Raw genomic sequence first — 16891 nt, forward strand, 5'->3', positions numbered from 1 at the left:
AATGAAAACTTTGGTGGGTGGACACTGCTGTTCATATCCTGGCAATCTCACGCTCAGAATTGCCTGACATTTCTACAGGTTTTGAATCACGGATGAAGTTTGATCACTGACACAGGAGCTCTATGTCAACTATATATGCCACTCTTCTGAAAAGAAGAAAATGATAGTGGTTGTGCGTTCAGTGGTCTGTTCAGGACTCTGCAGAAAAGAGAGAGGGGTCTCTGACAATGTTTTCTGCATTTAATATTTACAGTTGACATTATTCTGTACTAAGTGTGCTAGCAGCAGGTTGAGTTTGTTACCTCGTGCAATATATACACAGATCTGCTTACACAAGTTATCAAAAGAACATGAAAATCAAGCCAAGAAAGCACATGAGAGACTGAAATTATGGTGGGAGCGCGTGACACAAAGCAGTTAAATTCCTTCTGTAGACTTTCTGAAAAACAATGGAATCACCAAAGAGTGGAGTTGGTGATGGATAGAAATACTTGCTGCCAGAATTACCCTTTCAGAGCTTTTCAAATTGGGAATGAACAGTTTTGAACAAGATCCAAATAAGTTTATAAATACTCTCATGAAGTCCTTTGCAGAAAAATTCATTTGGTTTTGTGGAAAAGTGGATCCAGTACTGGTATCCAAACGTATAAAGGTTTGTCATCCAGAATGATCAATTGCTTTGAGCAATGGGGCAAGGTTTGCAATCTGATCAAAATCCTTTAGGTTTTGACTGCTTCATGTAAGGAACTGCACTGAATATTCCCCCTAAATCTGAGATGTCCTGTGGCAGAAGAATATTGTATTGCAAAGATTGGCATGGTTGTTGGAAATACTAAATCGCTGCAATTGTGAAGTAAGGAAGGTGAAGTATTCTTTTAAGAATTTTTAGTGCTTTCAAATTAAAATGGTTTAGCAACAGTTTAAGTTCTCTATTAGTTTGGTTTTAGTATGTAGTGTCTACAATCTATAACTTAAACTGCCTTTGTATATCAGTTGTCATGTGTTGAGGTTAAACTTTGATAAGGGTTTGAATAGGGAAGAAGCAAGTTTGCAAGGCAGATTATGTCAAATGAGCTGGGATATTCAAGTAGTTATTGAACCAAAATAAGACCTTCATGGTTCTTTTAAAAGCAAACAAATATATACACATTTTGCTTTAACATCATTCATATTTTATGTCATATATATCAAAGCAAATAATTGTTGTTTTGTAACAGGCTTTAGAAGTGTAGTGTTCAGAGTACTGAATGATCTCTGCCTTAGTTTAGAAGTAAACCTGAAGTGTCTGATATTTTGTATCCTACAACTTAATGATACAGCATTTGGTCATTGAAGACTTGCAGCGTTCTGCTAATTTACTGTTGGAGAACTACACTCTGTTTTGTAGTGTTTCATTGTGTAGTTAGCAGCAGTTACCCAGCAACTTCCAAACAGAAGTGTTTCAAGCTCTTATATGGCTTTTTGCAGTACCAGTGCATTAAAGCAGCCTTCTCCCTGAGTTTTACCAGTGTCTTGATTTCTGTTCTGTTGATCTTACTTATGTGTAACTCACAAGGAATTCAATTTTATCTGCAAAAGTGTACTTAGCATTAGAACTGCCTGGGAAGCAAAATGAACACAATGATGCTTGCATGGTTACACCAGTAAAACTCCCCATGAGGACAGGCTTATCCCAGAAAAAGAATATGCTTCCCAGGTTGCTTATATTATATTGCAAGTCCCCTCTTACAAACTGCTCTTCTCCTACCACAGGAAGATGTACACTCAGCACTCTTAATTGTAATAAAACACCCTCATGAGGGTTTTAAATGGCATAATCAGTCCAGCAGCTTTTTTCATGAAGGTCTTGCACCCAAGACCAATTCCAACAAATCTGCTGTGACTTAAATTTAAAAGTATGAAATAGGACTGCTAATGTAATAGTAGGATCTAATCAGCAGTGAGCACAGAAATGGTTATAGGCATGGGTCCTGTGCATTTTATACTTAAGTAGAGCCACATAACCTGAACATAAACGGTCTAGTTTACTTGAGCTTCACAAACTTGAACTGTGACAAGCAGATATTGGGAGTACGTTGCAAATTTGAAAAATGTTTAATTCCCTTTGCTCTTGTAGTGCCTCATTTTTGTTTAATTGTACTCTCGTGTACTTCAGTTTAAGAGCAGTCATTTCTGTTATTACTCTGTAATTGCTTATGACTGCTAAATACTTCATAGCTTTTAAAATATTACTGTTTCTATTCCTGTTACAGACACATGGTGCAGATAAGCTAAACAAATGTCTAATTGTTCTTTGCTTGGCTAGGTTACAGAGAAAGGGTTTTAAGAAGACTAAACTTTATTAGACAAAGGAACTAAAGCTGAATATATTCACTGAGTATGTAGGAAATAAAGAAGCATTTATTCAGCTTTTGTCCGCTCCCAAGGATTATTATGATAAATCATAATGTGCCAGTTAATGTCCAGGTTTGGTTGTCTGGGAGGCAGACTTCTGTCACTTTGAGTATAGAAGGGATCTGTAAGTGTACTCAGGGAAAACACAGTCTTATGAGAATGGGAAGTGATGCGTATGTGAAAGGAGAATAGAGATCGTAATTATTTTCTGTACTATTTTTTCAGATAACAAAGATCACGCCTTGTGGAAACTGCACTTTATTTAGGTATGTAAAGATGTCACAAAAAAGGTGATCTGTCTTTAAATTCTCTTGCTTCTTCTGACAAGTGTTACTCCACCAGAAGTCATAGTCTGTAGAAGACAAATACACGTAACTTGTTTTTCATTTAGGCTTTAGGACATCTATTTATAGCTTAGTGGCTAGAAGTTTCTGTAGTTCATGTATAAATCCATCTTATTCCACAAGAAAATACATTTACAGTACCTGCCTATAAATATGTCTATAACATTCATATCAAAGAAATTTTTTTTACAGAACCAGTTCTGAAGATGGAAAGTCTAAATATAAATGCCACCATCAACTACATTTTATCACTCTGTTTTAAGAGGTGTTATAGATACTACCAGAAAGTTCTGCTTCCTGTAATAGAAATCCACTGTCCCAAATAGTAATGGGTTCTTTTGCCTGGTGTTTTGCTTACTTAATGTTAGAAAAGTAGTTTGAGATATTAAAAAAGATCTTAGGAAATTGTATGTCCAAAACATATAACTCTAATATGGTTAGCTGTCATTCTTGTAGTAGTCTTTACCCTAGTGGGCACTTCTTAGAAGCCTGATGAGCTTAACTCTATAGAGAAAAGCTCTTTGTCAGTATCAAACAATTTCAAAGTAACTAAAGAACTTTGAAGAATTGTAGGTGGAATGAGTGTTTTGTAAATTTTCAGGTTTGACTCAGCCTTTACTGTCTTTTCAGAGGTAATGTTATGGATAACGCTAAGGGTGGAAACACTGCTATAGTAATCTAGAGGAATTTATAAGGAGTCTTTCTGCAACATGCTCGGCAGCTAAAGCCCTTCACGCTTCAGTGCCTAGAATTGGCCTCAGGGTAGTAATGAATAAAAAGATTTGTTGAGCAGGATGCATTAAATGTATGAACAATGTTTAAAAAAGAGTCATCTAAGGGAGTTGGTTTTAATAAAAACCAGGAATAATAAAGGATACAAATAGTATTTTCCACTAACTGTGGTTAGATTGAAATTTGAAAATTCTGTATCTGCAGATTTAAGCACCTGTAAGGAATTCTGCAAGTAATGCAGTAATTTTGGGGCCAGGATTTGTTTAAGGTATTGAGCCTACACTAAGAGCTAGTCAACATAGAACATTTTTTCCTTTGGCATTTTTCTTAATGTGCCATTATTTCCTAACACTTACCTCTACCATTTCATTTCCTTTAATTTCTTGCTCATGAGAGAATTTGTCTGATTTGCACACAAGCTTCCCATTTACCATGTTCACAGTACACTGTTGAAGCAGATTTAAAAATTATTAAAAAATATAAAAAATTTTAGATTTTGGAATTCAATTAGAGTAAGTAGAGGACTACATAAATAGGAAATAAATGATACTGATGTTTCATAACCACATCTGCTAATTTAAACTGGAGACCACAGCATTTTAATAGGAGTTTTAGAAGAAACATTTCTGTTTGTTGAAATGATAGAAATGTATGCTAATGGAAATGGTACAAACAAGTTTCACTCATACACAGAAACTGAAGTATAAGGATGAATAAAGAGATGCACCCATTCCTGAAATATATTACCTTTAGCTTTCTGCCATTCATAGTAGTAATGTCGGCCTCTTTTCCAAGCGTAAATGAGTTAGTTACAGATTGCGTGGGTGTTTTTGATGTCACAACAAAGTCATCCCCTTTTTGTTGTATTTCAACAACAGGCTTAATATCTTTGGCGACTTTGATAAGGTCATCTGGCAATGCTGTAATAAAGGCAAAAAAGGACTTTTTATGTTATGAAGTAGTGTGTTGATATGAAATAGCAAATTCTTTTATCTGATAAAGGTGCAAAAGATAGAAACTAATAATAGTAAGTGATGCTCAAGTTAAAAGACAAATCCTGTGTTGGATTCCTCACTTCTCTATGGGCACATTGTTCCGTTCCATCTAGTCTGTATAGATTTTGATATTATATTCATTAGTCTTGTGTCAGAATATGTATTGTTTCTTTCAGTAATGTCTTGCCATGTGATGACATTTCTCCATGACGAAAACCATGTGCATATTATTTTGTTTCCCTCACCTCTTCCAGGGAGAGTGGAGATGGGGGTAATCAGTCTAGTCAGAGCTGCAACAGTGCAAGTAGCCTCAAACTACCTTATCAGAGTGTCTGTAGCATGATCTGAGAGTATCATCTTTAGCAGTAGAGATTGGTTCAGTTATTATGCTGTTGGACTAGGCTTTTCAACTGTAACTGAATTTTATTCTACTGAATATCTCTTACATATTCTTAAAAACCCCATGTGAATGTTTTGTCAAGATTGTCAAGAGGGTAAGTGCATTTTTATTAATGTAGGCTCCTACTAAGTCATAACCACCAAGTCTATTCCTTACAGATTACTAAACAGTTATCACGTATGTTAATCACTAGTGCTGTAGAAAGTGCCTGCACTACTAATAGCACACTGGAAATCTGTATACGTCATTGACAACTTGTTTCTAGTTGAATATATTTATAAAGTTATGTGTTAATCAAAACAAGTTGGTTTCTGATATACTTCTTTCATGAGGGACTTATCTAATGTTAAGATAGGGATTTGGGGGTTATCTGTAAACTTTCTACATCGATTTGTACGATTTTCAGCTTCTTTTGATTTCCAAATCAGACTTAACAGACTTACTTGGTAGGGGGTAGTTTGTCATACAAACAAAAGAAAAAAAAAATAGAAGTACAGTAATAAAAGATGTCATGCAAATTTTGTGTTGCAATCCAAGCAAATGATTTCAAAAGTAACTAGAGACTTACCAAGGGCTTTCAGAAACTCTTCATAGTTCTCTTGAGCATAGACCTGCCAGGTTCCATTGAATGCCATTATGGATGTTATAATGCAGTTTAGGGCAGTGATGCTAGCAGGAAAGTGAGGGCTCTCCCTGGTCATTCAGATGCTATTTATGGAAAGGGAAAGGCCAGCCCAAATGGTGAGATGACTGGCTAATTATTAACTGTGAAATAACAATTATTAATCATTTATTTGTTCTTAATGATGATAACCTCTAGTTCATTCTGCTTTGTAGAAAGTCTTACCTTGACCAGCTGGTTTGGGATGTTTTGTTTATTGTGGGTTACTGAACTTGGGTAATTATTCATAATTGTTGTGAAGTGTTGTATAGATTAATTTGTTTTCTTTTGTTCACAACTTCTATGTTTAATACATTTTCTGTGTCTTGGATAGAATTCTTCAAATAAAATGGCATAATTTACAATAGATGCGAGGTAATTACTGTCTTACAGCAGGAACTTCCTAATTATCACAATATTCTCTACTGTGGGCACTTGAACCTTAAAATGGTGGGAATAAAATCCACAGATATTTTTTCCAAAATTGTGGGCCTCCAGTTGCTGGAGGACAGGGAAAATCATGTTGGAGTGGGACAGTCAGTTATGGCTTCATCCAGTAGATGTCAGTAATGTGCATCTAAAGCTGTTTTAAATTCAGGTTTTGGTGGTTTTTTTTCTTTTTTTTTTTTTTTTCTTTTTAATAATCACTGCATACATAGAAGATTAAAGGTAAAATCAAACATGGAACATTGCTGGGAGACTGAAATGAAAGAAGTAAATAGGATATATTATTTTTCTTCTCACCAACTTCACCAAGAATTCCTCACTCATTAAAGCTATTGAGTGATATTCCTTGCTGTCTGTGCAAGCATGACTGTTGATTTTGGAAGACATTCATTAGATTATGTGTCTTGCAATTATATTGCTTAATTCAAATAGAGCCTGTATCCCAGGGGTAGGTGACCTTTCCAAGTTAACTTTTATTACTCCATGCTCGACAGTAAATCATCTATTTAAGTAGAAAACCAATGCTGAACTTTTTCTTAAAAATTTACAATTTGTTTTTCGTATGTAATTTTAAAGAAAATTCACACACAAAGAGCCAATTTTGTAATTACGTTTACATATGATAATACCTAAGTAGCAAGGATGAGGTACTGATATGAATAAGGCCATATTTATGTGTGGGCTGTAACACACATGGCTCTAAGAGGTACATGTTTATATTGGAGTTATTCTAGGACATGATTCATGTGTTTTACTATAGAGTAATGTTCATGATGCCATCAGAAGGGCCTGCTTTTCTTCATTTACTGTGAGATGAATCTAGACAATTAACTAAGCTCTCACTTTTTAATATTATTAAATTTAATAATATAAATTGTATACATTTAATTTAATTTTAAGTAATGTCTGAAATGTAATTGCCTTTGGTCAAATGATTGGCAATCCTGTAGAGGGTTGCTGTGCTTATTTACGATGACACTGGAAAAGCAGTGTCCCTCAAATAACTGGAAAAAGTACTGCTTTTGTGAGGACAGTTTATACTAGTTTGTGGAGCAAGGTGAGATGCTATTTCGCTGAATAAATGCATTTAGCTGGATGATTGTATTAGGAATACAATCACTTTTTTATCTCTTACTGACACAATTTTACTGGTAGAAGCTGGGAGTGTAGCTGTGGCTTCAGAGCAGTTGAGAGGCCACACTTTTTTCAACATCCAGAATAATCTAACATAACTAATAAACCTAAAAATCTCTTTAATTCTTAAGGATATAGGTGTCCAGTAGGATCTGAGCCCACCTCTGCAGACTTTCACTCAACCCTCTTGTGTAAATTTATTACTGTGTGTCAGTGTATATATAGAAGCTCAATGTGTTCCTCTGTAAAGAACCAAACCTTGAAAATGTTACTGCCTTGTTTTGTTCCCATATGGCTTAGGTTTGTTAAGGTGCATGCTTCAAGGCCCTGATTCAGCACAGTACTCAGGAAAATTCCTAAATTCCCATACACACACAGGTCGACTGATTTAAAGACGGATGTACTTGACAACAGTGCTGAGGTGTCACCAAGAGTATAAGTTTAATAACACACACACACAAGCATTTGTCAGCTATAAGATAAGCAGGAACATGTAGTGATTTAATAGAAAAAAACTCCACTGAAAGCCTGGTTCTCATATGTGAATCCTCTGGTATTTCCCACACCGATTTACTAGGAAAGAGTTTTTCTTTAAGGTGAACATGCATGTGTACACACGTGCGCACATGTGAGAATTGTTTTCTAACAACTACCAAAATAAAATACTAAAATACTACTAAAATAGAAATAGAGACATGACCCTGGATTTTAGGGCAGAGACACTGAAAGGAATCCGAAGGAGTTAAATTCCTTTTAAACTCAGTGAGACATAATTGACTAATTCATGTGGGCTTTTTCATTATAATCCCACCTGGGACTTCCTCTTCTTCCATTCCTATTGGTATATCTCCATGCTTATAAACACTGATAGTAACCTGTCCTGTTTCAGAACCGTACTTATTCTTGACATAGATGCTGTATTTTCCTGTGTCTTCATTGCAGACTTTCTCTATGGTAATTGTGACAACTGTCCCCTTCACATCCATTTTGTAACGATCTTTAAAGACGATAACCTTCTCATTTTTGAACCAAGTGATTTCTGGATAAGGATCTCCAGATATACAGCAAGTTAAACACAGGGTCTGTTGTAAAACAGATAGCAGAAATAGATTATGAAGATATAAATAAGTAAGGAAATTCAGTTGATGAGAAATTAAGAAAAATATAAATAAATTTTCTTAGATTTTCAATAGGCGAGATTCCAGGACTGCCCATTCCTTTTCCTGATACCCTCCAGTATAATCAGGATTAACCTGACCAAATTCACTGGGCCTGACTCATATTTGTGCTACTTTTTATAGCTTTCTTACACTGTAAAGTGACACTTAAATAGGCACATGGTGAATTTGCAATTACTTCACAGGATTTTTATTCTGCCTGTGTACCAGTAAAGGGGAATGTGACTCAGAAATGTAAGCAGCAGGTTGATATGATGGGAAAATCAGGTCCAGCGCTTAAAAGGCCTTAGTCTAATCCTATGAAATGGGAAGACAACAGAAAGAATCTGGCTGTGAAACAGACCTAGGAAGCAGTAACATCCAACACCTGCCAGAAAGAGGTTCTGTGCCACAAAGAGCACCTATATGTGCAGAAGCACGTGCATGTTTGGAAGCACCACCAACAATGTAGGGGGCTGATAAAAGTATTGTGGAGGGTACTGCTTCACGCCTTTGGCAATTTACAGTAGCTCAGAAAAGCTCCCGGGAACATACAGGAGGGGAAAACAAGTAGTTTTCTCCCCATCAGTTATTCTTCTATATCTGTGCAAGGGCCAATTATACAAACAGTTACTCAATGTTACCTTGTCCTCCATGATAGTAGCAACATCTGGCAGACCTTGAACAACTCTGGCACGACCTGGGAGTGAACAAATATGACCTTTTAGTTTTCTTATCAGCATACCACTTGGCTTTGTTTTGCAGAAGGAAGGAAATTAATTTACTTACACTTTTCTGCTACTGCTGCTTCCCTGAAAGCGAGAGATAAAATTATAGTGGTTTTATTTATTAGGCATTGTATTCTCAATACAGAATATGACACTCAAAGTAGATTTAGCTGTGAAAATATTTAGGCAGGAACTTACTTTAGCCTTCTGTGCTCAGCCAGGGCATCTTCAAAGGCTGCAAGGAATGAAGAGGTTTTAGGGTAAGTTGCCGTTCATTTCATTTGACTTAGTAGATGTAACATAATGCATCACTGTTGGAATTACAGGTATTTGTGCACATAGATATGTATAATTATCATCTAGACTATATCTGCCTTAAGGAAATGTGACTTTATTTATATACTATTGAAATAAGTGGGATCTAGTACTCCCTTTCCAAAGAGAAGTCCAGAGGAGGAAAGAATCCCAACTTTGAACAGTTTGGAAAAGTCTTTGTAAACCTGAAGCCACATTCTCTTTTCCAAGATGCCACCTGTAAGCTCTGTTGGCCTGTGGAGGAATTGGACACATCCCAGGAGCAGCTGCCCTCCCACTCATCCTTTTCTCAGGATTGCCTTACACTATGGCAGCAAGGCTCCCTAAAGGCTTCAAGCCTTTCTGCTGTGCACTTCTCTCCCCGTGTTACATCTGACTTCTATGAGCACTTCACTGTCGTTCTTAACCCAATTTCATAGTGTGCTGTTATGCAACTGTGGCTCCAGCTCAAATAAAGGAGAGAGGAATCACTGCCCATGATCTGAAGGAATCTTGGAAAGCAGCTCAGGTATCTCATTCCTATGATGGTATTGTTTGACTCAGCTTACCCTGTCCAGACAAGTCAGTTGACAGTTTGCGAGAGTTGTTCCCATCAAATAACTCCAGGGTGTATTTTCCCTTATCTGCATCTGTTGGGTTCAGTATGTGAAGCCAGATCTGATTCATTGTGCTCCCAGCTTTCAGTCTGTCACGGCTTTCCAGTTGTTTTTCCCTAAGTAAACAAATGATACCATTTCAGTAGTATTTAGTAGAGCTGTATAAATTAGAGCACTAACTTTTTTTTAGACCTACACTGCTTAGTCTGAGAGGGTGGGAGTCAGGACCTTACTGTTAATTTCATGGAGAGTTACACACTCAGTCACTTTTGAAAATGTCATGGGACATCTAGCTGTGCTTTTAGGCAGTTTGCCAAAGCTCTACAAACTCTACAAAAGACCTCTTAGTTCTTATTTAGGAGATTAAATAGGATTTAGATGTTGAATATTTGTAAGCATTTAGCCCTTAAACGTTAAAAATTGGCCTCCTTATATACGTGCGTAGGTGGTATCTAATAAAACACCATTTCTCTATTTTGTGAAGACATTATGAGGCTAAATTAGCTAGTGTTTGGAAAGAATTTTATAATGTTTGGGAATATTTGTATTCAGAGTGGGGGAATAGAGTGGTTTAGGGAAGTACAAAGTAGTAGAAATAAAGACTTTGAAAAAAGTAACTTCTTTTCCTATCTGTAACCAAGGTGGCTGTAACTGAGCAGTACCTTAAATGCATCATTAGTATTCTAGTAAAGATGATCACTTACAAATATTTCTGCAGTGCTAAGATAAAAATAACATGACTGCTTACTTTGGAATTCCCAGGCATGTTTCAGGATGCAGAGTGAATTGTGTTTTTCAGCCCTTACTCAGAGAGTTCTACCATTGCCTTAAAAAGCTATGGGCTCAGGCCCAACATGTTTAATTTTGATGATGAACAGTTACAAGCAACAGTACTCCAGAAGCCTTGCAAATAACTTTTGGGGACTTACTTGTGATACCAAGTTGTTTTCATGTAGTCTGTGTAGTACTTCACATCTGTGTAGATTTTGATGCCTTCTTCAGTAGGTTGAATTTTCAGAGGTGTAGCAGAAAGAGCTAATAGTATAATTGAAAGACTGAAATTGAGGAGGATGTTCAAGAAAGCACAGTTTTACATGTTGTGCAAACAAAATCCCAAGCAACCTATTAACATTTCTCTCTGGAGAATGTGGCTAGCTGAAAGTAGGATGGCATTCTACCTCTTGGAGACACTGGATCTTTTAGCAGCTGGTAGAAAAATGTCTGCATCTCTTCTAGAGACTTGGGTCTGGAATACACATCATAGATAGGAATAGTACAACTTGGCCAAATTCACATAGCAAGTGATGTGAGAAGGAGCAGGCTTCTGGCATGTAAAGGTCACAGAATTAATTTGTAAGTGCAGATGGTTTTATGTCCCTGGGTTTATTTAGTGACCATCCTCCTTGACAGTTTGAAGGTGCTTCCAACACTAAGCAAGAGTAAAGGGGTGGTATTGTCCTTGATCCAGGGACAGCTCCTGAGCAGTTTGCTCTGATCGTGACACCCCACCTTTCTCCCCTGCCATTATTACTGTGTCAGCTGATGAGAAAATGACATACCACTGATCCTACAAAGCTCCTTGAGAAGGTCTTCAAAGGCTGCAAAGACACAAAGATTTAAGTGTCTATAAATACAATATTTACCAAATCACATCTGATCTACCAACTTAATTCGATTATGTTTAGATTATATTATATCTGGTAGTTAATAGTTGTCTTTTTCTGTTGCAAAGCTTACTTGGAATGGATTTTTTGCCACTGACTCATTTATTTTTAGATGCTGGGCATTTCTTACTAAATTTAGATGCTTCTGTCTTCCTTAGCACTCAACATGTGCAACAGACTGTCTCACAGAAAGCAGATTTATGTATCAGATTTAAATGATAGATTCCAGATGTCAGGGTAGAATTTAATCTTGGGAAGCAGAATCTTCTGACTGATGCTGAGATGAAGTGATTGAAACATTACTGAGCTTTTAACTGTGGTGCTTGACAGAATTTATAATGAGGTCATAGCTTGATAAATGACTATATATGTAAATGACATTAGAATGTCAGACCTGCATATTTATTTTCAATTTCCAGAGCATGTTCAGAAAACTGAAAAGTGAAGCAGGAATCTGCAGTAACATATAATTGTTTTTCCACCTGATGTTGTCTTTAACAACTATGCTGTCGCTGTAATTCAGGCTAGAATTTTTGTCACTGGTGGGGGATGCAGAGTGGAAATGGAATTTTGTTCTCCTGATGTTTCAGAGTACTGGCTGAACTTCCAGGAGTGAAAAGTTGTCTGTGGATTATCAAATGAAGTACAGTATGGACAGATGCAAAAAACAGCTCTGAGATCAGATACAAAGGACACTTATTCTGTTCGTTGGGTTTGGTATAACTCTTGCAGAATGAGACTGGTTTACATAGTCCATTTTATGACTCCAATCTCACATGAAATACTTGTGATTTTTAAAATGATCAGCATATATACATATGCTATAGTAGATCAGGAAACTCTTTAAATTTGACCAGTAACTTTTTATGCAGGTTTTAATCCCTATAAAAGCATGTAGGTACTATGGTAATTAACAGTGTGGTAGAAATTTATGAAATTTGTTTTTAAGTCCAAAATTAATCCCAGGCAGGGGTGCGAATGCATATTATTGCCTGATACAAGGTTCTCTTACCTCCTTTTGTGAGGTCAAGTTGGGTGTAGTCCTCTCCTCGGTCATCTGAAACGAGTGCTTTGTATTGACCCTCATCTGCTTTGGTTATCTAGCAAATACATATGCACATATGCAATATTTATTAAAAGGAAACAAGCAACAAACCCAAAACCACCACCACCACCCCCAACAGAAATTTCACATATCATTGAAATAGGGCAGGATTTGGAAAAGGGGGAAAAGCTGAGATTTTCTCCTTCCCTCCCAATGAATTTGGCTGGACGGATAAGAAAGGAGGGCAAAAAAGGCAATTAGCCCCAGAATCTCCTTTGAAAGATTAGAACGGGCCCTGGTTCATTATGAACGGGTATGTTGTCAGTTACGGGGAGTCAGTACTCAGCTTTTGCCTCAGTCACTGTGTAGCACCACTGGGTGCCTTTAGTGGTGTAAGGTACAGGTCTGTCTGGGACTCTGTGATGATGAATGCCCACTGCTCCATAAATTTTCCTCATGTTGCTTTGCCAATGCTCTTGACTTCCAGCCTGCAGTGTTCCTGCTGGTCCTCAGACTTGTGTGAGCAGAGATTCCCATTCACATACATTTATCTACTTGTTTTCTATAAGTGATACGGCTGTTTGAAATTAAGATGAAAAATCAAACCCAAACAAGATTCAGATTAGCCACGCAGAGATTGCACTAAAACTCTTTACTGCCCTGTCACGCTCCCTTTCTTCAGCTGTATCTTCTCTGAGGCAGAGTTAAGATTACAAGGGGCATTACATCAGCTTGTCTGGCCTTCTCTATAGGTCAAGCCATAAAATTTCATTCAGTTACTTCTGTAATGAGCTCAGTAACCTTTTTTTTTTTTGTTACTAAAGTTCATCTCCAGAATAGGCAACCAGTCCTGATGAGAAAACCTGAAAAGCCCACACTTTCTTTTTAGCCACTCAGGACATGTTAAACTTTTAACAGACAATCACTGTTAAAAACATCTTATTTCTAATTCAGATCTATCTGACTATAATGTTAAATGGTTTCTTCTTTCGTGCTTTTCTCAGCGTTTGTTCAATTTCTTTCATTTAGTGGGTACTACCCAAAACACACATGGAATGTTAATAAGATCAACCCATATTTTTTGCATTTTCATGTGATCTCCAAAGCCTCTGAGTTGTTTTATGTTTTTCACCTTTTTAATACGAAGAGTTCCTATCCCAGTCTGTGGATCAAACACACCACCTGCTCGTGCTTTCTTATTGAAGAACCATTGGAAGCTGGTGTCCTTTCTCAGGTTTGTTGCCTGTTTGAAGTCAACATTTAGAAGTCAGGGTCCCAAATGCATGTTATTTCTGAATGGCTGGATGTCCTTCTACTATGAAACATCACTTGCCTTAGAGGATTGCACCAGAATCTTAGAAACTTCTTTCTTTATTAAAATTTCTGACCAAAATATGCTATCTCTTAACTTTCATTGCTCTGCAGATAAGCATTTGGATGAGCACTGTTTACACCGTTCCCATAAAATTCACATCTAAAATTTAATGCTAAAGGAATTCAGACCGTGCAGTTGCATCACATAGCTGTATGTACCTTGCAGGTAAGGAGTACTTCACAGTTCTCGGTAACCTTGCATTTCAAGTTCTCTATAAAATGTGGACCTGTAAAAGAAAATAAATGTCTTTTGCAATGCATTTCCACACCTCTCAAGTGTTCTTTACAGAAATGCCTCCATCTAGTGGTGAATTCCCGCAGTGCGGTCTGTAGGGAATACCTCATGCTACTGAGTTTTGCATGCAATAGGCACCACACTTTAGAGCATGTAATTATTGCTGGGTTTGTAATGTCCTTCGGTAACGTATCTTCGTTGAGGAATTCTATCTAAAAATGTAGTTAATGATGCTGCCTAACCAGTCCTTATAACTCCACTTTGCATCAAGTCAGTGTAGGAGCTGAGAGATATTTCCCAGGTAAATTGCAATAGAATAGAAAAGCCGTATACTTTCTGATTTTCTTCCTGATTCTGGAAGGGCAAACTGGAGGACAGATTACTTTATATACACTTTCATATTATACTAAGCATCTCTGAAGACAGGAGACTGGACCTATACTCTAGTGTGGTATCACAGTTGTTATTAAGTGAATACTTTTATCCCTGCTAGAAGGGGATCACCTTTCCAGTTGTAGTATTTTTTCTCTGAAACTGTTTTATTAACTTCATTTTTCATTAATGTAAGATGGGAGATAAAATGGAAGTGGAATGTATGGTTCTTTTTAAACTTATCTAGAGAATCCTGTTTTCTACAAGGAAAGTGAGTGGATCTTAATTACACGGTATATATTCAGCTTGGACAATTTTCAGAATTCAGTAATGTTCAGTGTTACAGCACTGCTGCAGAAGATCTATACTGAGGATTGTGGCTATCGTGGCTAAATTATTTTGATTTTTAAGAGCAGGGTAGGGTGTCTTAAAATAAGGAATCTTATCCTAGTCTATTAATCAGCTTAAATAATATACTTAAAAAAGATAATAAAGAAAAGTATTTTCAGCACTCATAGCTTTGCTCTGGTTTTGCTATCTTGTTGGCATAATTCTGGCAAGTCATTACCTTCAGCGTATCTTACCCTGCTTTTTCTTCCATTCTCTCCGTTTTGCATCAGCCTCCTCTGCAACTTTATCAAAACCTATGAGAACAGCAATGGTCAAAGTCAACAACCCCCCCACTGTTTCTCAGTGTAACACTTTAGAAATTTCTGATCACAAAAAGTATTATCATTAGAGCTGTGATATTTGTTTATAAGACATCTCTAGTGTATGAGTTACCTCTGGTCCCCACTGAACCCTGAACAGGTTAGTGCCATCATCCTTTCATTGTACTGCTTGCTCAGACCCTAACATTTATTTTCCTTAAAACAAAAGAGTCTCTGAAAACCTGACTATTATGCATTTAGGAAATGCAATATGACTTTTGACCATACAAAAATGTAGGCTAGAAACCCTGAAATTAAAATGTTCAAAAAGTAAGAAACACAAAAGAAGGCAGAGAGCATAGAATTTGCCTCTGTTTTAGACAACCGCATATAACTTTAGTTATCTCTACTTCCTTCATTGACAGTAAAGAAAAATGGGCACTTTTAGAGCACAATTCACCAAACTGATTTTATATCCTGAACTTAGCATGTACTGAATCACTCTGTAAAACTGGCTGTTTCTCTCCACCGGTTGTAAAGAGAATCAAGTAGACTTGACATTTTATAGACACTTTCCATTCAAAAAGTTTGGAAGCTTTAGAAGGTCACTTGAAAGCAAACTGTTTGCAGGAACTGAAAATAGAGATAGACACTCTATGGGGAAGTATTTGAATGAGAATCTTGTTACTTGCTATTTTTAAATTAAAAAAGGGTCTCTGTACTAGCATATACAAGGACCCTGTATGTTTCATGTTCAGCTTTCTTTGTTGCTTGGACTTTTCCTTGAGTACAGTTGACGCTGGTTTCTTTATTGCATTCAGTTTAATGCAATTAACCAGCTGTTAAATACACTGAATTTTCAACCTGATCCTGTCCTGTGATAAATGAATACATGTAGTAACACATCATACAGTTTACTGCCAAGACACAGTTTGCCATAGCAAGATAATATGTAAAACATTTGGGAAAAAACCCTAAGCATTCCACTGGATATTTTGCTTTAGCAGACCATTTTTATCATCAAGGACCCTATTTATAAGACCAAAAGCTTCAATTTATGTTGAAGAGAAATTCATATAGTTTCTTACATGATTCCTGGTCTTTAGACGTGTGCTAAAATAAATATTTGTTCTCTCCATTCCCTGTGTGCCATTATAACTGTTGGAAATACTTTAGGGCCTTAAGTGCCTAGAAAACTTTCCACTGAGCATGGCAGTCTATATTTGATCCTGAATTTCCACTTACATTCATCCAAAAGGACTAGGGTGAATTGATTTTTAGCTTTTCCATCTTGCAGCTGGGCTGTGTATGTCCCTTTATCATCATCACAGAAATTCTGGATTATCAGTTCTACGAGACCTTTTCCTTTGACAAAGTTTATTTTATGTGTCTGTGTAAAACAAAGGAAATATGATAAACTGAATAGTTTTTCCACAGCGGAACTGTTCCAAGGTCAGATCCTGGTACAGCATCTTCTACAACACTCAGACATTACAGTCCTTTTATATATGTATCCTTATATACTTCCCTCATCTTATAGGAGTAATGAAGCCAATGCACTCTGATATTCTGTATTCTGGGATTCATCTATTATTTCTTTATGTACATAGGTATGGTAGAATTGCTTACAGCAGCACTTTTGTCTGGG

At 36.7% G+C, this 16891-nt stretch overlaps 2 protein-coding genes across 2 annotated transcripts in view; both read right to left on the minus strand.

Annotated features, from left to right (window-relative positions):
- Window positions 1–2634: 2634 nt before the first annotated feature.
- Window positions 2635–5598, minus strand: LOC142040121 (fatty acid-binding protein, liver). Its single transcript, XM_075047428.1, has 4 exons — window positions 5434–5598; window positions 4218–4390; window positions 3827–3916; window positions 2635–2746 (listed from the first exon to the last, which is right to left on the minus strand). Exons 1-4 carry the CDS (start codon window positions 5564–5566, stop codon window positions 2696–2698), a joined length of 447 nt encoding a protein of 148 aa, XP_074903529.1. The 5' UTR covers window positions 5567–5598; the 3' UTR covers window positions 2635–2695.
- A 1931-nt stretch (window positions 5599–7529) lies between these two features.
- Window positions 7530–16891, minus strand: part of MYOM3 (myomesin 3) — a 29330-nt gene continuing 19968 nt past the window's right edge. The window contains exons 26-37 of the mRNA XM_075047427.1: window positions 16489–16633; window positions 15178–15237; window positions 14146–14213; window positions 13745–13855; window positions 12580–12667; window positions 11463–11501; window positions 10833–10938; window positions 9856–10019; window positions 9191–9227; window positions 9054–9076; window positions 8909–8964; window positions 7530–8189 (exon numbers count right to left, since the gene is read on the minus strand). Coding sequence (XP_074903528.1) covers window positions 7890–8189; window positions 8909–8964; window positions 9054–9076; window positions 9191–9227; window positions 9856–10019; window positions 10833–10938; window positions 11463–11501; window positions 12580–12667; window positions 13745–13855; window positions 14146–14213; window positions 15178–15237; window positions 16489–16633 — 1197 coding nt within the window. The 3' untranslated portion in view covers window positions 7530–7889. The remainder of the gene's footprint in view (window positions 8190–8908; window positions 8965–9053; window positions 9077–9190; window positions 9228–9855; window positions 10020–10832; window positions 10939–11462; window positions 11502–12579; window positions 12668–13744; window positions 13856–14145; window positions 14214–15177; window positions 15238–16488; window positions 16634–16891) is intronic.

The sequence above is a fragment of the Buteo buteo genome, chromosome 16 (assembly GCF_964188355.1).
Source record: "Buteo buteo chromosome 16, bButBut1.hap1.1, whole genome shotgun sequence".
Taxonomy (NCBI): domain Eukaryota; kingdom Metazoa; phylum Chordata; class Aves; order Accipitriformes; family Accipitridae; genus Buteo; species Buteo buteo.

Bases quoted from the DNA above. Each gene is read 5' to 3' on its own strand.
- LOC142040121 (XM_075047428.1), bottom strand. From the start codon at position 5,566: ATGACCAGGGAGAGCCCTCACTTTCCTGCTAGCATCACTGCCCTAAAC. The intron at 3,917-4,217 runs GTAATATATTTC...CTGCTTCAACAG, and splicing joins TGAATGGCAGAAAGCTAAAG to TGTACTGTGAACATGGTAAA. The intron at 2,747-3,826 runs GTAAGTGTTAGG...TGTCTTCTACAG, and splicing joins AAGGAAATGAAATGGTAGAG to ACTATGACTTCTGGTGGAGT.